Source organism: Vulpes vulpes, chromosome 12 (genome assembly GCF_048418805.1).
Source record: "Vulpes vulpes isolate BD-2025 chromosome 12, VulVul3, whole genome shotgun sequence".
Lineage (NCBI taxonomy): Eukaryota > Metazoa > Chordata > Mammalia > Carnivora > Canidae > Vulpes > Vulpes vulpes.
The window spans coordinates 93,430,888-93,454,464 of record NC_132791.1 but is presented as its reverse complement, the minus strand read 5'-3'; the positions used below and the strand labels follow the sequence as shown (position 1 = coordinate 93,454,464).

At 42.3% G+C, this 23,577-nt stretch overlaps 1 protein-coding gene across 1 annotated transcript in view; it reads left to right on the top strand.

The window, feature by feature from the left end:
• The window catches only part of BMP6 (bone morphogenetic protein 6), a 150,967-nt gene that overhangs the window by 100,104 nt on the left and 27,286 nt on the right, over positions 1-23,577 (top strand). The window contains exon 2 of the mRNA XM_072729164.1: positions 22,515-22,707. Within this exon, the coding sequence (XP_072585265.1) occupies positions 22,515-22,707 (193 nt within the window). The remainder of the gene's footprint in view (positions 1-22,514; positions 22,708-23,577) is intronic.

The following is a 23,577-nucleotide window of genomic DNA, read 5'->3' as shown; positions in this document are numbered from 1 at the left end:
AGAAATGATATAATAATGATGTTGTTTGGCTGAAGGCAGGTCCAGACCCCTCCTGATGAACCCGGATGTCCCTGTGCTTTTTCCAGAACACTCTGAGCAAGGGTCATTGAATAGCAGGGGTCTTCCTCTGGTTTGGCCCCTTTCCCTGTGGCCATTGTGAGCCTTCTAAGAATGGATGCAGCTGCGACCTTTCTTCCTGGGTCAGACCCACTTTGGACCACAGACATTTATCGACCCTTCCTGATTGGTACACAATAGAGGGAGGACACTAGCAAGTTATTACTGTGTAATCTTTTAATTTATTTCAAGGTCATGGTTGGGGAGGGTGGCCCTAACTGAATATCCAGTTAAATAGCAGCATACCATTTAGTGTATTTGTCGCATCTTTAAAAGCCCACTGATGACCTTAACGATTACCTCATGTGCAGGTGTGAGCCATATAGAGGATGATCCAATAATCCCAAAGGTTTAGCCGCATGCCTCGAACATAGATGTTCAGTAATATCTGTTGAAGTTAGTTATTTTTGAAGTTGAAAATGGAGTTTTGGCTTTTTTCTGAAACATGTCTATTTCCATCCCCTAATATTAGCAATTAGCGCCACACCTCCCTTTCAGGTGGGATTAGTGGTTGGTGTTTCTAGCACTTTGCCAGTGAGGGCCTGAGATGGGAGAAAGTGGGAAATGGGATGAACTGGTCTGGATGATGCCATTAGCTCCTCATCACTGGGGCGGGGAACGTGCAGGAGAATCTCCCAGCTGAACCCCAGGCATCTGCTCCGGGGACCCACACACTTACTGCTCGTTGAAAACGTGCAGACTTCAACCCCTGCTCACTTTCTAAGGATCTTCTTTGGCTGGACTGGACTTGGTTGACATTGTCAGGTCACAATAAAATCTGCTCATTTCTGGTAGCCTCTAGAATTGTAGTGATTTTAAGGGACAAAGTGTTTTCCCAAGGTTTAATTTGAAGTGCACATTGCTTCTTCAACCGTGTGGCTAACAAAGATTCCCATCAGCTATAATCCAGGGGGCAGCCTTTTGGAGAATGTTCCCCAGTCATCTTATTCTTTCCCATCAGTGTTTTGGGTGAGGCAGGGCCACGGAAAAGGCAGGTCATCCCCAGCTCTCCTATAGTTACCCCATGCTACAGTTTGGCTTCCCCTTTCCTGTCTGGGCTCTATCCGGTCACACTCCAGGCAGGAGCGAGACTGGAAGGATCCCAGAGGCGGAGGGGAATTTGGATGTCCTATAAGTTGAGACCACATCACAGGGGCTGTGGATCCTTCCAGACTACTCAGGGAGGCTTGGGGCTGGTTGGTAGTGGCTGTGCTGTGTTACACGACGTTCTCTCTCTATTTCTGAGCCCTGTTGGATAGACTTCCTTCTTGAATCCTAAGGGCTGTAAGGCAGTGGCTTCCTTTTTGTTACTCAAGAGGTCACTTACAACGAAGTCAGGCTCTCTCTGTTGAAGGTTTTGCCTTCCTTTTTCTCTTATTCTTACTCTCTCCTACATCGTGTATTTATCTCCCATAACGTCCAGGGGGGCCCACCTGGTCCCAACCCCTGGGAAGGCCCTATGGAAAAGCCAAAGGGCTGACAAAGGTCAGCCTGGGTTTGAACTGCCTGAGAACTACTTATTTTTGTTCGTGGTTAATTTTGCACTTGGCTCCTTACTGCCAACTCCTGGGATCCGAAAGCTGTGAGAAGAGGGAGATTAGAATTCAGACCGTCAGTTGCCCTGATGACTAATTGCTTTGGTGGAAGGTTTCGGGGAGAAGGCACTACTGAACAAAGATGGTTTGAATAATTACCCTGACTTTTTCTTCTTCCTATGCTCCTCTTAATTTGGCTTGCGTGGTTATTGCCGATACCAGGTGGGAAGAGAAGAGGCCAGCAAGAACCCAATGTGGGTGAACCAAAGACACGGCCCGAGACAATACTGCAAATGCATGAGCCCCACGGCCACATGCGTCGAGCATGTGCTAGGAGTCAGGGCCATGGCCCACGATATGAGACCACACTGGTCTTCCCAGGGCTGCACGGACGATTTCTTGGTTAATGTGCTTCCTGACTTTGCGGGGTGCTCCTTGGTACCCTAGTCTACCGCCATCCACTCATTTCCTCTCATCTGCCTCTATGTGTGTGTGTGTGTCCTATGAACCACACCGACTTTTGATCATTTCAGTCTACCCCAAGGAGGCTGGAAAATTGGTCCAAGGAAACCACAGCCCCGTGTCAATCTGAGAACCAGCAGCCAATGTCCTTGGTGATTTTTCTATCATCGTCATAGCCCTCCTCGGTTCCTTCCCAAGCCCAGTTGTGCCAGGCCTGTGTGCCGGTCTCATCCATCTGTGATCTGAGCCTCTGAAAGAATCGAGACCTTGTGACTTGGCGGCAGGAGCCACCCGCCATGTGGACCTGCTGTGCTTCAGGGAAAACAAAATGTTAAGTGAGCAGTTTAGCTTGGACTTAATCTGGAGGCAAATCAGTAACTTTACACTGGGAGACTCTCTCCATTGTGTTCTCAGGAAAATGAAGTGAATCACCGGAGCAAAGAATGTGCTCTCTGGTGCCGCACCAATAATAAAGTATAATGTTTTGAATTAGAAGGGGAGAGCGGGTAACTGAGAAACCTTTGGCTGCTTACTTTGTTGCTCCTTTTGCACCCCCCCCCCTCCCCGCAGATAGATGCTTGGATAAGAATGTTCTTCTGCAGCCTGGTTTTTCCTAAACTCAATCCTGCAGTTGAAATGATGAGGCCACGTTAGGCATGGAAATTATCACGGAGCAGCAAGTCCCAGATGATCGTTTCACCGAAGGTTCCAGAAAGCAGTGATGCGGAGCTGTTAAAGCGGGCGCTTCCAGCTCGGCCCGAATGCAGTTCTCTTGCTCCGTTTGTTAATGAGCAAATCAGAACCAAATGAAAAACACAACTAGGAGCATACCGCACATCTGTCACCCTTGACTGTTTCCCCGCCTAGACCTGTCTCGCTGACCCCATATCATCTGCTGCTGTCCTCATGGGGGAGTAAAAGCACCCGGGGGGACCTGGGCAGATCAGACTCCGCTGGAGTCCCCTAAATAAAGCTGCCTAAGCAATGACATTGTTGAGGTGAGGCTTCTGTGGCTCGCTGGGAGGAACAGGAAGGCAGGAGCCATAGACTTAACTTTTCCCCCACACCCTTAAGGCCTCTCGTATGTAGAGTTGGCTTTTGTGTTTTGTTCTGTTTCTTTGTTTTTGTTGCTGTTTGTTTTTCTCCGAACCATATATCCAAGTGCTTAATCTTGCTGAGCTCTCTTTGGCGGTTGTTTTTTTGACTGAGGAAGCATCGCCTGTAAGCACAGGGCATCCCATAGGGCTAAACAGACCAGCCCAGCTATTGCTCCAAAGGAAGCAGGAGGGCGCTTATTGTCCCAGAAAAGGAAAGAGATTCTCTGAGAACAGTTCTGGGAGATGCATTGGTTGTGTTTTTGCAAGGATGTGGGGATCCAAATCTTGTCTATTAAAGGAAAGGAATGGCCCTTTTCTGTGTTTGTGTGTTCACATCACACGGCTGTGCTGCAGAGTCAGTCTGGCCCCCCACGGTGGTTATTTTTCCATTCTCTTATTTAGAACCCCTGGGCCTGATGGGCTCACGTCCCCCACACAGCCCGGGGGCCGTGGTCACATCTCAGTTTGGAACCGCTGGTCTTCGTTTGACCAGGAGAGGGTCAAGGGTCTGTCCCAGGCCAGGCCGCCCGGTGCTTGAGAAGTACAGCTCCACTGGCTCTAGATGAGTCGTCCACTCCGTCAAAACACACGTCCGGACCACCTGCCCTGGGCACCCTGGGCACCCGGGACACATAGGGCTGTGGCATACTTTGGAGGCGAGTTCTAGGCCTCAGCGGTAACACACCTGCATTTTCTTTCTCCATAGCCACCAGATTGGGGGTTGTTAAGGTGACGGGGTGAGGGGGGTGCAGATGCCCCCAAGTAGGGCCACACACTGGCCCCGACTTCCCGGGGTCAGGCCATCCTGGACCAATCGGGGGGAGGAGAGGTCGAATGGGATCATGAGAAAGGACTCTCCCCACATCCCCGTGTTTGGCACGCTTGATGCTGGGCCTCGAATAATAACAGGTCATCTGATGCAGTGTAACTTGATAGGAATATGAAACCCTGGTAACCCTGGGAACTGAAGCAAGGATTTGGCCTGTCAGTTACTTTTAACTTTTAGAACTTGAACGTTTCATTAAACCAAATAGCTCCATTGTCATGGTCAAAAGTCCACTGTGGAGAAAGACAGGGTTTCATGTTTACGTAAGCTGCCACTAAATGAGAGAAACTGTGGCCCCACACAGTTCATGTCTCGATACTTTAAGGACGGATTTTTCATTTTGTGGATTTTTCACGTGCTTGTTGGCATGCATTCTTTCTCCGCAAAGGTTTTGATGGAAGCAGTACAGCTTTATTGGCCACGGGAAGGGGTTGAAGATGAAGAAAAATCCTGATGGCAGTGATCTGGATAAAAAGGATGCATCGTCTAGCACCTTATTGCCCTGTTGGGTAGAACACTTGGGCGCGTAGGCTCTCATTTGGCTCTCGTGCTCCCTTGTGGATGGATGTTCCTACCGCACACATAGAGGGCATCACCAGATCTGGGAGCACGGGCAAATCCATCATAAATGATGTATTAATATTACATTGTCATCCATGATAATAGTACCTTTGTTTCCAGATTTTATGGCCACTGTATAGATATGGCAAGAGCTGAAACGGTTAAGTAACTTGGCGCAGAGACACTGCCGCACCTTGCCCTCACCTCAAGGCTGAGGTGTTCTGACTGCACGCTAGACTCCTGGTTTTCAGAAATGTAAGCACGCCCTTTGCTTAGGGCTCCTCTCTTTTTCAGCATTCCCAGGGTTTCCTTCTGGCAGGATGCTTTCTCGCCAGCATGATCATTAGCCTCTCTCTCATCTCCCCTTCCTCTGTGTCGACCTCTGACTTTTGTTCCTTTGACTGTCGATTTCCAACATCTACTTCTTCTTGTCTTCATCTCTTCCGTAACTCATCTGGAGTGACCTTGTTTATATTCAGACTCAGCAAACGTTTACTGTGAACCTGCTGCATGCCAGAGAGCATGCTGGGCATGTTCACTCAACCACCCATTGGTTCCCTGGACTCCTCTTAGATGGCCTACTAGCTTGGCCCCTGGGGAAGAGGGTGCCTAGCTACCTGACCTTGTGTTTGGAACAGGCTCTGATTTCAATCTGGTGGATACTCATCAACCCACCCAACATTAATTCTGAGGAATCAGGGGCTACGAAGGGAGACTGAAGAGGAAAAGCAAAAGAGAAACAGAATTGACAACAGGCACTCAAATACCTGTGCATGCATGTTCACAATCGCCAAGAGGTGGAAATGGCCCAAATGTCCATCAGTGTATGAACAGATAAAATGTATGTGCATACAAGGGAATATTATATGGCCATAAAAAGGAATGGATTACTGATATATGGTAACATTATTGATGATCCTTGAAAATATGCTAAGTGAGAGGAAGCCAGTCACAAAGGATTATATGATTCCATTCATATGAAATATCCATACTATGCAAATTCATAGAGGTACGTAGGTTGGTGGCTGCCAGTGGCTAGAATGGGGAGATGCTGCTTAATGGGTAAGAGGCTTGCTTTTGGGATGGTTAAAATGTTTTGGAGGAGCACCTGGGTGACTCAGTGGTTGAGCATCTGCCTTTGGCTCGGGTCATGGTCCTGGGGTCCTGGGATCAAGTCCTGTATCAGGCTGCCCCTGGGGAGCCTGCTTCTCCCTCTGCCTATGCCTCTGCCTCTCTCTGTGTCTCATGAATAAATAAATAAAATCTTTAAAAAAAAGGTTTTGGAACCAGGAAGAGGTGGTGATTGCACAACACCGTGGATGTATTAAATGCCACCGAATTGTTCACGTTAAAATGATTAACTTCATCTTCTGTAAATTTCAGTTTCTTTCTTTTTCTTTTTAAACAATGAAAGGGAGTGAGTGAGTGTGTGTGTGTGTGTGTGGTCTGTTTCTCTGAATCGAGGATGTGATTTTAAAATTCATCCTGTCTTTCTCATGCATGATGACCTTGTGATATGGCTAGAGTATAATTGAAGTAATTTGAGCAGATTAATTTCTTTCCTTAGCTTTTTAAGATTTAACGTGTTTGGACTCTGCATCCCAAGCTCAGAGTGCAAAGCAATATGCTAATTGGTATTCAGGGCTTATAGTGCTGCTGCTTCAAAAAACAAACCCAGACAGATGTGTTGAGTTGGTCCCTTAGTTTAGCTGTTTGTGTTCTGGAGAATGCCCTTGGGTCTTGAAGAAAGATTGTTGGGGCTGGAGTCCAAAGCCTGAGTTCTGTTCTGGCTCCTTTTGCCCACTGGGAATACTCCGGTGCCCAGGAAAGAACATGGAGCAGGCCTCGGTCCTGGCTTCTGCATTTACTCAACAAACATTCTTGAACCCTGTATTGGAGGTATTAAAGTGAATGTGACACTTTAATACCTCTATTAACACCCTACCTTTGAAGGGCTTGCAGTCCAGCGGGTGAGGACACACGACCAATGATCACCTTAATATAAGGTGAGGCGTAATTCTGAAAATTTGCATGGGACATTCTAGAAACCTAAAGTCAAGGTACCCAAACCAACTGGGGGTATAGAGGATATAGAGGAAGGCAGTTAAGGAGGACCTCCTGGACCTCCTGGACCTCCTGGAATTCATTCTTAAGGTAAGACTAAAAATACTGCTGCATTACCCATTAAGTATGACAAGTAATGGTGAGGGTTTTAGCAAAAGAGGAACATTTGACACTGAGTGGAGACATACACTTTATGTTTTAATTTTTTAAAGATTTTATTTATTTATTCACGAGAGAGGCAGAGACACAGGCAGAGGGAGAAGCAAGTTCCCCGCAGGGAGACAGATGTGGGACTCGATCCCAGGGCCCCAGGATCAAATGCCCTGAGCTGAAGGCAGATGTTCAACCACTGAGCCACCCAGGCGTCCCGGAGACCAACATTTTAAAAAGTTTCATTTTGGTATTTTTCACCAAAGCACTCATCATTATGGGGGAAACAAGAAGTGTAATTGTAGATGTGGCTTTAATGAATTGTTTTTCTTTAGAATTACATAGGAGCATCAAAGCATCTTCAAAACTCAGAACCTGTAAAAGCCTATATATATCCTAGAGGTGAGGGAGGGAAAGGTCTTTGAAAGGACAAAGAGATTGTATAAGTAAGGGAAAGGCACAATCCTGGGGGGTGGCTTTCAGGAAAATAGAACGGTGTAATACGTCCCAGAGTAAAGTTTGAGGCAGGGAAAGGTGGGGGGTGAGGCTGGAACCAGGGGAATAGATTGAAGGCTCTAAGCAGGTAGTTTACGATTTGAGTCTCTGACTGTGGTACTAGCCACGGGGTGGGGAGGGGGTGGGCAATGGGCACAACTTGAGGCAGTCGGACGGCTCTGAGCAAGGTCAGTGGTGTCACGGAAGGAGCAGGACAGGTGGGTTAGAGAAACTTCCAGAACGGTGCCATCCAAAAGAGCTTTCTGCGATGATGGAAATGTTCTACGATGTGCCTGGCGATACAGTGTCTACCAGCCACGTGTGGGCATTGAACCCTGTCCATGTGGCTAGTGTGACTGTGGAATTGAATCTTAAATTATAATTCATTTACATTTAAGTAGCAGCGTGTGGCTATGATATTAGACAATGAGGTTCCAGAAGGTAAAATCAATAGGAGTTGGTGATTAATTGGCCAGTTTGCAGTGCTGGTGTACAGAGGTAAAGCTACAGGGGCACATTAATGGGCAAGGATATGGGTTTCATCTTGCGCATGTTGGCTTCACATGCATAAGGGGCGTCGGGATGAAGGGTACCAGGTAGGAAGATAAACACGTTCCTTAAGGCAGAGCAGTGAGCTATAGATGAAAATGTGGGAGGCATTAGCATAAAGTAATAATTGAAATCATAAAAGTGAGTGCCATGGGGAGGCCCCTTAACTGCCTTTGGCCGCACATTCGTATTGCCATGATGGTGATAATATTTGCTCTGCCTACCTTCTGGGACTGTTCTGAAAAACAGATGAGCTGATACGTATGAAAATGCTTGTAAACTCTTCAAACATTAGGCGTGTTTTATGATATCGTTAGGAGTTGAGAGGGATGTGTCCCAAATGTTGTTTTCCAAACATAACAGATAAAATAAAGACGTCAAATTCTGGAAATATTGCAGACTAGATAATGTGTAAGGCCCTCCTGCTAAAATATGACGAGATCCAGGAAAAACAAAAGCAAATATGTCTACAGCATGAATGTCAGGGACTCAGGGACATCTTTGAGGACTCCCCTGAGTGTGTTACTGTGAGCAAACAAACATAAAAGCTGGGCTTATGTGAATGCAAATACCAACACTCCTGCAGATCATGAGACCAGCTCAGGGTCCAGGCCAAAGCGGGAGAGCTGTCCCGGGGATTCCCATGGTAAGCCCTTAAAGGGGAGAGAACTGGGTCCGGTCAGTAATATTCCTCACAAATGCAAACGTACATGTCTTTCTTTTATTTTTTCTGGAGAAAATAAAACAATTCAAACATTGAGGATGTATGTCAATCAAAAATTACCTAAAAAATCTCCAAGCACACAGGACATAAACCACCAAAATGAACGTCATCAGAGGGTGGGACAGCAATGCAGATTTAAGTTCACCAAGGATTTCACAGAAAACAGACACCAAGTGAGAAATTATAATCAGCTATATAGGAAATACACAAAGAATAAGGAATGTATTGTAATACATAATAGTGACATAGAACAAATGACGATTAAAAATGACATGGGGATCCCTGGGTGGCTTAGCAGTTTGGCGCCTGCCTTCGGCCCAGGACATAATCCTGGAGTCCTGGGATCGAGTCCCACGTTGGGCTCCCTGCATGGAGCCTGCTTCTCCTTCTGCCTGTGTCTCTGCCTCTGTCTCTCTGTGTCTCTCATGAATAAATAAATAAAATCTTTAAAAAAAAGGAAAGAAAATGACACACCCCAAAGCAATGATGACGACAGATGGAATCAGTAGCAAATTTTAAAACTCATTAAAATGACAAACTAAAGATGGTTTAAACTATACAGTAAACACAAGTGAAGAGAGAATTGGTGAACTTGATAAATCTGAAATTTCCCCACCAAGAAACAAGGAGGTAAATGACTTAAGGAAAAAAAAAAGCAGTGGAAATTAGGATGAAAATCTTCTACACCTCTAATTATCATTCTTGAAAAAGACACTAAAGAGAATGGAGGGGAGCCCTAATCAATGAGCTAAAGGCTAAGAATTTTCCAGAACTAATGGAAGATAGGAAACCACAGATACATGAAGTACAATGTAATCTGAGTGGAATAAATAAAAAGAAACAGAGCTAGGCATGTTGTAATGAAGCCGCGGCATACCAGGAGCAGTGACATTATGAAAGCAACAAGAGAAACCAGGTCAACTAAAGAAGGGTTAATCTGAGATCCCTGGGTGGCTCGGTGGTTTAGCGCCCACCTTCAGCCCAGGGCGTGATCCTGGAGTCCCGGGATCCAGTCCCGCATTGGGCTCCCTGCATAGAGCCTGCTTCCCCCTCTGCCTGTGTCTCTGCCTCTCTCTCTGTGTCTCTCATGAATAAATAAATAAAATCTTTTTTTAAAAAAAGGGTTAATCTGATAGAGTGAATTACAGATGTAAATTTCTTCTCAGTTACAGTGAAGACACTCTTCCCATTAGTGCTCTGCAGTTGAATGGGAAGTGTGAATCTTCAGGAATATCCCTGAAGAATGCAGATGCAAAAATCCTCAACAGAATATTAGCAAACTGAATTCAACAATACATTAAAAGGATCATAAACCAACGTAAATTGGTGCAATCGCTGTAGAAAACCATATGAAGGGTCCTCAAAAAATTAAAAATAGAAATACTGTATGATCTAGTAATTCCACTACTGGGTTTTTACCCAAAGAAAATAAAAATACTAACTTGAAAAGATATAAGCACCTTTATGTTTATTACAGCATTATTTACAATAGCAAAGATAGGGAAACAACCTAGTTGTTATTAACTAGTAATATTCTGTTTTGTGTATATTGCATATATACACAACAGAATATTACTAGGCTGTAAAAAAGAATGAGATCTTGCCATTTGTGACAGGGTAAATGAACCCAGAGGGTATTATGGTAAACAAAATAAGCCAAACAGAGAAAGATGAATACTATATGATTTTACTTATAAGTGAAATTTAAAAAACAAATGAACAAAAACAGACAAAATCATAAATACAGGAACAAACTGGTAGTTGCCAGAGGGGACGGGGTTAAAGGATGGGTGAAATAGGTGAAGAGGGTAAGACGTGCAAAAAATATATATATATCCTACATCATGATCAAATGAGATTCATTCCAGGGATGCAAGGATGATTCAACACCTGCAAATCGGTCAATGTGATTAACAAAGGATAAAAATTACATGATTATCTAGGGTACCTGGGTGGCTCAGTAGTTAAGTGGTAGGCTCTTGATTTAGGCTTAGGGTCTTGAGATCAAGCCCCATATCTGGGCGCCACATTGGATGTGGAGCCTACTTAAGATTCTCCCTCTCCCTCTCCTACCTCTCCCCTGCTCACATGTGCTCGCTTTCTCTCTCTTTTTCTCTCTCTCTCTCTCTCATCTTTGAAAAAAAATCATACGATCGTCTCAATAGATGCAGAGAAAGCATTTGGCAAAACCCAACATCTATTTATGATAAAAATTCTCAACAAAGCAGATATAGAGGGAGTGTACCTCAGCATAATAAAGGTCTTATATGACAAGCCCACAGCTAACACCATATTCAATGCTGAAAAGCTGAAAGCTTTTTCTCTAAGACTAGGATTAAGATGAGAATCTCCACTTCTATTCAACATAGTATTGGAAATCCTGGACAGATCAATTAGGCAAGAAAAAAAGACATTCACAAGGAAGAAGTAAAACTGTTACTATTGGCAAAAGACATGTTATATGTAAAAACAAACAAAAACTAAAGACTATCAAAAACCTTTATAATAAACAAATTCAATATAGTTGCAATATACAAAATCAATACACAAAAATCTGTTGCATTTCTTCACACTAATGAATTATCAGATTGAGAACAGTCCCATTTACGATTACATTAAAAAGAATAAAATATCATAGAGTAACACATGAATCAGTATTGCCATGAATTCCTGTGTTGTACACCTGAAACTAATGTAACATTGTGTGTCAACTATACTAAAAAAGAAAACACACATTAATTTTGGTAAAAAGAGAAAGTATAACTAGGAATAAATTTAATCAAGAGCTCAGAGACCTATATATTGCAAATTATCAGACATTAAAGAAATTAAAGAAAACACAAATAAATGCAAAGATATTCCCATGCTCGCGGACTAGAAGAATTCTTAAAATGTCTATACTATCCAAAGCAATATAAAGATTCGGTACAATCCCTATGAAAATTCCAGTGGTATTTTCCACAGAAATAGAAAAAATAATCCTAGAATTTATATAAAACTACAAAAGACCCAAATAACCAAAGCAATCTTGAGAAAGAAGACCACAGTGATATCATGTTCCATGATTTCAAAGTACATCACATAGCTATAGTGATAAAGAGTATGGTATTGCCATAAAAACAGACACATATATCAATGGAACAGAATAGAAAGCCTAGAAATAAACTCACACATAAATAGTTTATGACAACAGAGCTAAAATACACAACAGGGAAGGGACAGTCTCTTCCATAAATGGTAAAACTGGACCACTGTCTTACTCTGTACACAAAAAATAACTCAGAATGGATTAAAGACTTAAATATGAGACCTGAAACCGTAAAACTCCTAGAGGACAACATAGGCAATAAGCTCCTTGACCTAGGACTTGGCGATTTTTGGAATCTTGACACCAAAAACAAGAGATGCAAAAATAAACAAGTGGAACTACATCAAACTAAAAACTTTCGGCACAGCAAAGGAAACCATCAACAAAATGAAAGGCAACCTACTTGAATGGGAGTATATTTGCAAATCATATGCCTGATATGTATATTTGCAATATACATTTGCAAATCATATACCTGAGCTAATATCCAAAATATATAAAAGAACTCCTACAACTCAATAGCAAAAAAAAAAAAAAAAAAAAAAAAGATCAAAAAATGGGTAGAAGATCTGAATAGATATATTTTCGGGCAACTACAGATAGCCATCAGGCACATGAGAAGATGTTCAACATTACTAATCATCAGGGAAATGCAAATCAGAACCGCAATGAGGTACTACCTCACACCTTTTAGAATGGCTAACATCAAAAAGACAAGGAATAACAAGTGCTGGCGAGGATGTGGAGAAAAGGGAACCCTTGTGAACCATTGGTGGGAATGTAAGGTGTGGCCACGGTGGATAACCATATGAAGGCTTCCCAGAAAATTAAAAATAGAACTACCCTATGATCCAGCATTTCCACTTCTGGGTACCCAAGGAAATGAAACAGTAAATGAAAGAAGTATATACACCCTCCCATGTTCACTGCAGCTTTATTTATTTATTTATTTATATAATAAATTTATTTTTTATTGGTGTTCAATTTACCAACATACAGAATAACACCCAGTGCTCATCCCGTCAAGTGCCCCCCTCAGTGCCCGTCACCCATTCACCCCCACCCCCCACCCTCCTCCCCTTCCACCACCCCTAGTTCGTTTCCCAGAGTTAGGAGTCTTTATGTTCTGTCTCCCTTTCTGATATTTCCCACACATTTCTTCTCCCTTCCCTTCTATTCCCTTTCACTATTATTTATATTCCCCAAATGAATGAGAACATACAATGTTTGTCCTTCTCCGATTGACTTACTTCACTCAGCATAATACCCTCCAGTTCCATCCACGTTGAAGCAAATGGTGGGTATTTGTCATTTCTAATGGCTGAGGAATATTCCATTGTATACATAAACCACATCTTCTGTATAAGAGCCAAAGCAATGGAAACAATCTAAATGTCAATCAATGGATAAAGAAATTGTAATATCTATATCTATCTATATATCCATCTCTTCTATGTGGAATCTAAAACAAAACAAAAAACCTGAAGCTCATAGATATAGAGAACAGATTGGTGGTTGCAAGAGGCAAGGGCAGAGGGTGGGAGAAATGGGTGAACTGCCTTATTTTTTTTTAATTGAATACAATTTTTTTTTTAAATCAGAGTTATGGGAGACCATTCTTTTTAGGCTGTCCCAGTTCTGTGTTTTGACTAAAGATGTTTAGTTTTTCTTGGTAGTGAAAAAAAATGAGTACCATATATATTGATACTAAATGTCTGATTGCTACTTTATAGTAGTCCTTATAAGTGGGCAAAAATGTGGTTATATCATATTAATGGAACTCTATCAAGGCTGCAATCATTCAGTTTAAGTGTTTCCTCATGACACATGTTTATTGACTTAAGTGCCTGAGTGTATTCCTACCACGTTAGCTGGAGTCTGCAACTTTTCCACTGTGAGACACATACAGTTGTGTCTGTGAAACACGTGTGAGACACATATAGTTGCATAGTTGAGACATGTGTAGACGCTACTGAGCATCTTCCCAACCTAGAGCGATGGTAACATCTGCATTTGGGTATGAAAAGGATTCTAAAATGTTTTTTAAAATAAAAAATGACTTGTCTAACCCTTACTGCTAACGACGATGAAGGTACTTAGCGTTGGTCCTAAAGCTCTTATAATATATGTGCCAGGTCTAGTCCTAAAATGTCCTTTGAACTGAAAGCATAGCTCAAAGGACTTCCTTTGCAGGGACAGAATAGTTCTGTGTCTGGATTGTGGTGGTGGTCATAGGAATCTATACATGTGATAAAATGTCACAGAATTATGTATGCGTGTGTACACACACACGCACACATACGTATATACACACACCAGATAATGCATGTGAAAATTGGTGAAATCAGAGTACGGACCTGTAGTCCACTTAAGATATTATATCAACATCAGTTTCCTGGTTTTGTTATTGTTATTCAATTATGTAAGATGTTACATGGGATCTCTTTAGTGTTTTTTTAATCCTTTCTTCTATTTTTGCAACTACCTGTGAGTCTGTAATTATTTAAAAAACGAAAGTTTAGGAAAAAATGGCAGCCAGGAAAATAGATTCTTCTTGATATTTCTGATTCTAATAGAACATTAATAGAAACAAATATTTAGAAATATTTGGTGCACCCCAGAGGGTAAAGTCTGTTGTCTCATTGTGGTTAACAAGTGAGCTGGAGAGTCCAGCTTATTGTCTCTATCGCTGTTTCAGGTTGAATGCTTGCAACATAAAAGTAAGAAGGCCACTGTTGTTACATACCTTGAAAGACCAGCTGGAACTGTCCTTGTTGCCTAAAATTAAATACACTTGTGCCATAGCATAAAAAATTGTTTACCGTCGTCAGTGGAATGGTAGGGTTTTGTTTTGTTTTTGTTTTTTAAAGAGTTTCAAGTTTTTCAAGTTTGGTGTAGGACTATAAGTGGAAGCATGAAACATTTGGAAAATGTAGAATTTACTGTCAATGAATGTAATTTTGCCTTAAATAAGCCATGCCGAATTAACCAGTTAATGAGTCCAGATAATGAGAAATTAATGAGTATGTGGCTTTTCTTAAACACAGGAAGATTGTGATTGTTCTATTCTTTTACCATCCACTCTGCCCTCTTTCTTTTCTCTTTTATATTTTCACTTGAAACAGGATGTATCTTTTTTTTTTTTTTGTAGACAACTTTATTTTTTTTTAAAAAGAGTTTATGTATTTATTTGACAGAGGGAGAGGGAGAAGCAGGCTCCCTACTGAGCAAGGAGCCAGATGCGAGATTTGATCCCAGGACCTTGAGATCATGACCTGAGCTGAAGGCAGACACTTAACCAACTGAGCCACCCAGGTGCTGCTTCTCTAGACAACTTGAAATCATTCAGAGTTAGCAGGATGCTATTCAGAAAATATGTTAAAATATCAATATTACAGACAGTGCCTTGAGAATTATCTCCCTGTCTCCTTGTTTTGTAACAAGTAATAAAAAGTTCTTTGCTTTCAACCTTTCAAAAAAGAAAAATATGACAATCAAATTAAGCAATAGTGGGGAAAAAACTGACCTCCAGTAAGACAAATCCAAAAAAAGGGAATTCACAAATAATATTAGAATGAAAAAGCTGTAGTTAGAGCAGAGATTAAATAAGACTGAAAAATTTTAAGGTAATAAATTGGATAAATTCTTCCCCTCTTAACAAACCTCTAGAAAATGCATAATGACTTAAAAGTAGATACTTTTTAATAGTAGATACCTCTACATTTAAAGGAAAATGAATGGGTAATTAAAAATTTTCCCCAAAGGAGAACACAGAATCAGATGATTTTACAGATAAGCTTTCGAGACTTCGAAGGAAGAGATCATTTCCTGAGGAGAAAGAGGGAGCATTTTCCCCCAACTTATTCCAAGAGCAAGTATAACTTGAAACCGAACAACACTGTATGAGGTGAGCCCATCACGTGTGTCGCCTATAAACACAAATGCAAAAATTCCAAGCCACAAATTCAAAAGGTAACAGGGCAAGTAATGTGAAACCTTTAAGTTCCGTGTTACAGACTGTGTGTGTGTGTCTCAAATTCCTATGAACAAAACCCTAATTCCTTTTTTTTTTTTTTCTTTTTTTTACAAAACCCTAATTCCTAATGAGACGGTTTTAGGAGGTAGGGCCTTGGGATGTGATCTGGTCTAGATGAGGTCATGAGGGTGGAGACCCCATGATGGGATTAGTGTCCTACAGGAAGAGGAAGAGACTAGAGCTCACACCCTCTCTCTGCATGCACATACCAAGGAAGCCGAAGTGAAGACCTAACCAGGAAGGCAACCCTTAGCAAGAACCCAGCCATGCTGGCACCCTGAGCTCAGACTTCTAGCCACCAGAATTGTGAGAGGTCCGTGTTGGTTGTTTCAGCACCCCGAGTCTCTAGTATTTTCGTTATAGCAGCCCAAACTCACTGAGACTGTCAAGGAAGCAGTCTGCTGCATTTTCTTATCAGGTTCAACAGTTTGGACTCGATTTCTTTCCTTTACTATTGTTTAATCTTAGCAATACTGAACTGGACTTCAAGATGGAAAATGAGCATCTTTCCCTTCTTCCTGATTTTTAGAGGACATGCTTTGAGGGTGTCACCATTAAGAATGTTGTTAGCAAAAAAAAAAAAAAAAAAAAAGAATGTTGTTAGCTGTAGGTTTTTAGATGGACTCCTGATCAGATTAGTGGAGTTCTTTCTGTTCCTGGTTTGCTCGTTTGGAAGAGACTTAGGAGACAGAACAACCAAGTGTAATGAGTGAATCCTATTCGGCTCCTGCCTCCAATAAGCCAAAAGCAGACTTTTTTGAGCTGTGGGAGGGAATTTGATTATGGTTTGGGTATTAGAGAAAAACAGCAAATTATTTTAATGTAGGTATGGTCATGCATTGTGATTGTGTAAGAAAATGTCTGGTTTGGCGGGGGGTTTGGTGGTAAAATATGCATCATATAAAATTTAGCACTTTAGCCAATTTTAAATGTACAAGTTCTGCAGCATTGTGTTCACATTGTTGTGCGACCATCGCCACCATCCATCTCCAGAATGTTTTTCACCTTCCCATGCTGAAACACTGTCCCCACTGAACACTAACCCCCTGTCCCTCCCACCTCAGTTCCTGGAAGCCACCCTTGCACATTCTGCCTCTATGAAGTTGACCACTCCAGGCACTGCATATAAGGGCATACAATATTTGTCCTTTTCTGACCAGCTTAAACTTCATTTTGCATAATGTCCTTTGCAAAGATTTACCCATGTTGTAGCCTGCATCAGAATTTCCTTCCTCTTTAAAGCTGAATTGTCTTTGCCATGTTGTTTATCCATTCATCCATTGATGGACCCTTGGGTGGCTTCTTTTTTGGCTACTGGGAGTGCTGCTAGGAATATGGGTGTACCAATATCTGTTCAAGTCTGTTTTCCATTCTTTCAGATACCTATATATACACTTAAAAGTGGGATTGCTGGCCATGTGGTAATTCTGCGCATGTCTGAGGAATTGCCAGACTGTTTTCTACAGCAGCTGCACCATTTCACGTTCCCACCAGCAAGGCACAAGGGCTCTACTTTCTCCACATCCTTGCCAATGCTTGTTAAGAAAATGTCTGTTTTTAATGGATTTATATGAGGTAGAGTTGAAGAAGAATTATTAGTCACCCATTGCCTACAGAGCAGTCATGCCCCACCCATGGGACTTCAGGTCCCCACCAGCTGACAGGCAGTATAGCCATCTGCTTGGGCTGCTTTCACTCTTAGTTGTGACCATGCCTATATTTGCCATGTGTGCCTATAAAATATCCATTATGCTCTAAAGGACTTCAAGAGAAAAAAGGAAAACACTCTGATTTAGTGATATGTACATAGATATAGTAAAACTATCAGTTTTTAAAAGGCAGGAAAATGCTAGACATTATTCATGATTCTAGGTACCTTTCGGGCAAGAGTTGGGGATAGCACCAGAGAGGAATACCGTGGTATTGGTCATGTTCTGGTTTTTAAGTTGGGTGCTGGTTTCCTTAGGTCCTTATTATGATGCTTCATTACCTCTATAAATTGCATATATCCTTTTCATATTTAGTATTACATAACTTACATTTTTTAATCCTCAACCAGTAACTCTTATTACTTAAAGCTCTGGTTCTTACATGTTGGTCAAAGATCTGGTGCTCGTCTGAATTTCAGCTGGCATAGTATAAGGCAGAGACAATAGAGTGAGTTTTATAAAGCTAAGTTTATTCGATTTCAAGGATTGTGTTTTTCAATTAATGTCCTCTTTAATTTGGTATTAAAAGAGCCTTCAGAAATGATCATAGAGTTAAAAGGATGCAGTTTGTTGTGTTGTTTGTTTTATTGTCTTTACAAATGGCAAACAAAAAAAGTAGATGACCTTGTATAAGGTCATTACCATTGAAAAATGTTATGGTCCTTGAAATAAAAAATTCTAGGAATTATTGCCTCAGAGAACAGAAACGGCATTCATTAGCCAAACAGCAAGGCTGATGATACTCAAGGTAGTGATTTTACTTACCACTTTTGACACAGAATGCAGCTCTTCAACTTAATAAGGTGATTTAGAGGAACCGCTGATTGGCCCTACCTAAAGACTCCTGAATAAATTTGAATTAACTCAGCAGAGACCTACTCCAAGTCAGTAGAGCTAGCGTCTCAAACATCAGCTGATGATGATCAAAACTAACATTTGAGTACTTTCTCTACCACTATTTTGTAGAACTTGTCCCACTTAAAGCTCAGAAATGCATTATTGCCATTTCCCTGATAACTGGAACCTTGGCTAATGTCTTGCTCGGCATCACTGAAGTCAGAGAAAGGGGAGCTAAAAATTCAGAACCGGTTTGGCAGCACGACGACCCTTCATCAACACGCATAGCTACTACTCAATTGAATAGCACATGTGACACCCCCAGTGCAAAGCTAAAATGCTAAGGGCTACAAAACAAGTCCTGAGAGCTGAATTCAGAACTTGGCCCGGTCCCTTGCAGTACCTCCCATATTTTGGATTTTCTGACATTTGTAGAGTCCAGAATCATAGAGCTTGAAGGCGGGGAATGCAGAGTTCACTGGAAACATTACAGTTTTACCACTGAGGTCTTCAAAATGCACATGGAGGCAGGGATCTAACTGCATTTATGTCTTGTCTCCCTCCCAGACACTCATGAACACACTATATAAATTCACTATAGAAATCGAAGACTGGGGGAAAGGAGTTCCAGGCGAACTCCCATGGCTGACAGCTGAAGTATCGTGGGGAGTGGGAAGAAGGTGGTCCAGCTTCCAGCCAAGAGGCCTCAAGAGAGGTTTGGAAGACAGTGGAGTGAAGTTTTTGAGTGAGAGTGCTTATAACGAGATAGCGGAGTGGAGGCTCAGATTCCTGAACCTCCTCAGAGAAGGACAAAAGAAAGGCAAAAGACAGTTCAGACTGCTTCCAGATAATGTTATCTCGGTAGAGAAATGGGAAAATGCTCACATAAGGCCAGGAGTTCTAATTGGTATTGTAGTAAAGTGAAGGCTTTGAACGATGTTCGTATTTTCTCTTTTAGGTTCTTTATCTTTCACATTTGTCAGTGGGCGCCTGCCAGGGCTCCTCCTCAGTCATGCATACTGCCTCCCAGCATCTCAACATCCTTAAGAGTTGCATGCGGTTTCTCCCCATCCTAGCAAGTTCAGACTTCCCCTTCTTTCTCTTGTCCTCTCCTGTCCTCCCTTTCCTTCTTGTGTCAGTCAGTTGCCTGTGACTGTGTAACACATCACCCAAATGAGAGTGGCGTAAAGCAATGTGCTGTTGTCTCCCACAGTCTTGGGAAATGCCCAGGTTCTAGAGGGTGATTCTTGCGCGTGGTGCCTCATGCAGTTGCAGTCAGAGGCTGGCTGGGGTTGGAGTCCTCCAACGTCTCCCCTGGTTTGGGCACCTGAGATGGCATCTCGGTAGAACAGCTGTGGTGCCTCAGGTGAAGTAGTGGGAGGCTGATTGGATGCTTCCCTCTCTCCCTCCATCTGTCCCTTCATGTACCGTACAGCCTCTCTGCATGGTTAGCTTGGGCTTCCTCACAGCATGGAGGTTCTGAGTAGTGGGAAGTCTTCTATGGTGACGATTTTTCCCCTAGATAAGCAGTCCAAAAAACCGAAGCAGAAGGAGGTTCAAAGCTTGGGAGTCACTCAGCACCACTGTTGCTGCATTTTATTGGTCCAGAGAAAGTCAGAACAAAACCCACTCTAGGGGAGAGGGACCCTATACGAATACAGGGAGGTATGGTTTATGGGGATGATGTACTTCTGCAAACCTGGCTACCACATTTCTGATTTATTGAAATTTGACTCCTTATGACTGAAATATCTTAAGTTACTATCTCATGTCTTGTGTCACATCCATGATTTATGATTTCTTCTTTTTATTTATTTTAATTTTTTAATTTCTTCTTTCTAATTGTTGTTTATACTACTAGTGATTGAAAGACTTCTTTGAAGAATTCTTATGCATTCTTTCAAATGAATCTTTTTTTTTTTTTTTTTAAATTTATTTTATTTATTTATGATAGTCACACACACAGAGAGAGAGAGAGAGAGGCAGAGACATAGGCAGAGGGAGAAGCAGGCTCCATGCACCGGGAGCCCGACGTGGGATTCGATCCCGGGTCTCCAGGATCGCGCCCTGGGCCAAAGGCAGGCGCCAAACCGCTGCGCCACCCAGGGATCCCTTTTCAAATGAATCTTAACAATATATTTTTATTTACTGATATTAAAATTTAAGCACCCAGAGGGCCCTATAGAAAAGCTACATGACTGTTTTTTAGAAAGTCTCTTTGGGAAATCAGATTTGATTCACTTTTTAACCACTGATGATAACATATCACACTTAAAAGGCAGATCAGTTTTAGGGAAAAGCGATACACCCTCATGTATGGGTGTCCTTCAGTGAACTCACCCACAAGATTGCTTTTCATGCTTAGCCACTAATTTGAAAACCTGTTCTCTTTTTGGGACTGAACCGTGCTTTATTTTCTGGCTAGACCTTTTATTTATTTTTTTTTTTTTAATTTATATCAAGCTCTCTTACACAATCCAAAGCTTTTTTTTTTTTTTCTTTTTACCACTTCATTCCCCCGGAAAGAAAGAGATAACTTGACTCTAAAAGATTTTAGCTTAGTCCTATGGCAGTTTCAGAAATTCTTTATTTAAAACCTCCTACCTATAGATGGCTTAAAGTTCCTTAGCTTCTGCAAATGCCATTGAGGCCTTAGGTTCTTATAAAGAGTCATTGACATTTTTTTCTCTTCTTTCTTTCTTTCTTTCTTTCTTTCTTTCTTTCTTTCTTTCTCCTTTCTTTTTGTTAAAGAAGCTAAATCTCTGAAGTTTTTCTCTGGTGATCATGGAGAATAACACATGTGGGAGAAAATGGGCAGTTGGAGGTGGCAAATAATTTGATTTTTCCCCCCTTACCCACAACCCTGGGGAGAACTCTGCCATAAAGGAGTAATTTGCTCATGCGATTTCACTGCACTTGCCATAAAAAAAAAAAAAAAAAAAAAAAAAAAAAAACCACCTAACAGGAACAGTAGGCCAGAAGTGTTTCCAATGCCTGGAGAAAAGAGTCAAGGATTTACGGTGGGAAGCAGAGCAGTCCTTTTTCTCTTTTACAGTGATTAGGAGTGAAGCATCTGAGGTCGATACCACTTCTCTCACAGAGGACTTTATATAGATTCAGTGGAAGCTGACTCGCTGACTCTGAAGAGTGATCATCAGTGGTTGAAGTTTTCTATAGATTGTCTTCATGCAGGGGAAAGATTTCATTAAAAAAAAAAAAAAAGATTCCAGACTCCATTCTTCCCCAGTTTTTAGAAAAGCATTAGAGGGGCACCTGGGTGGCTCAGTGGGTTGAGCGCCTGCCTTTGGCTCAGGTCATGATCCCGGGGTCCTGGGATGAAGTCCCGCATCGGGCTCCCTGTGAGGAGCCTGCTTCTCCCTCTGCCTGTATCTCTGCCTCTCTCTCTGTCTCTCATGAATAAATAAACAAAAAATCTTAAAAAAAAAAAAAAAGCATTAGAGAAAATAGCAAGGTATGCTGTTGGTAATTTGCTTCCACACCCGTGTCCTCACACCTGAGTTCTGTGTGCAGCTTGAGTGGAGGGGCCCTAGCCTCAGAGCCCTGCAGCTCCCCCTCTGCTCCGGGAGAAGGTGGGGCAGTGCTCTTGAGTTCTAGCTGGATTTTTTCTGAAGCTTTACCCTAACCACCCCCTCCCCAGTGAAACTTTCCGCTGAGCTTCAGGTTGAGGCCAAAGGCGCTGCTCACTCCCCTACCACCCTAGGACCCCTCTTCCCAAAGGTCAGCTCACACCTACCCTCAGTGGTGCCAACTGTTGATGGCAGGAGGTGACCCAACCTGAGGGGGCCAGGCAACAGGAAAGAAAGGGGGCTGGGAGGGGGTGACCGGGACCAGGATCACCAGGGACGTTTTTATTCGCCATTCTCTTCATTCTCACAACTTCCTCGGGAAGCCCAGTTCACTCCTGCCTTCGTAGGTGAGGAAACCCGAAGGCAAGAGTTTAAATAACTTGCTTTCCTGCAACGTACTTCAACCAAGTATGTAAAGTATTGAAACCAAATAAAATCTAAGAATTTTACTTACTCCTTGGGTAAGATGAAGGATTTGAATCTCAGCCTGACAGCCCAGCCACTGTTGGTTCATGGGACCACTCACCCACCCACCCACCCACCCACACATCCCGCTCCCAAGCCATTGCTAACTGGTGATCCACTTCTGAATGAAAACGGGGGAGCTTTCTTGAGGTGAGCCTGTGGCACCTAGTCAAGTAACAATAGTTGTCACTCTCTCTTGTTTAATCTTATAGTGGAGTACGAGAAGGAGTTCTCCCCTGGCCAGCGACACCACAAAGAGTTCAAGTTCAACTTATCCCAGATTCCTGAGGGTGAGGCGGTGACGGCTGCAGAATTCCGAATCTACAAGGACTGTGTTGTGGGGAGTTTTAAAAACCAAACTTTTCTTATCAGCATTTATCAAGTCTTGCAGGAGCATCAGCACAGGTATGAAGGCTCAAGGCACCCATACGGGTGGGGCTGGCCCCCATTTCTCACCCTGCCATCATCTAACCCCGAGTATGTCTGTGGAAGGTGATTTGGAGTTCAGGGGCAGCACACAAGCATGATGAGGAATGCATTCTGAATGGTAGTGTTTAGCCAGCAAGAAGATTTTTTTTCCAAATAGTTGTCTTTTCCTAAGCAAGCCAATGGACGGTATTTACTAAGCATCCTTTGTGATCAGAGAACATATGCCTTATTGGGGTTAAAACATTGCCCACCGTGCTTCGACGGGTGAGGGTGGCTAAAATCAATTCATACATGAAAGTCATGTAAGGATGCTTATAAGTGATACTCACTCAAGTTAGTGGAAAGCTGTGTGTTTGCATCTAATACATATATGTGAGCTATCTTTGAGTGTGTGTATGGGTGTGTATCTCGAATGTATCTCTTCTCATTTGGATACAAAGGAACAATAGACTATTTGCTCCCTCCCACCCCATGTCTGGAATATTCTTGTTTTTTGAAATGAGGCTAGACGATTTTTATGAAAGAATTTCAACAGCTAATATTCCTGGGGCTGCCTACCAATAAAGAAAAACTAACATGGAGTGATTTCTGGAGGATTAGAAGGGCCAAGGGAAGAAATATTACAGCAGCTGATCCAATCCTGTAGCACATAGAAAGCAAGCCAGTGATCTTGACTTGTGCTTAGTATTTGGGGGTCAGTCAGTTAGTTCTTGAGAATTGGTGGGCCTGATGCAAAGGTCAGCACCGCTGCATACGTAGTGCCCGGGATGGAGAACACAGCACATGATGGGACAGCCTGGCAATTATACGGTAAATAGGCAGACAACAAAGGGAGAGAGTACAGAG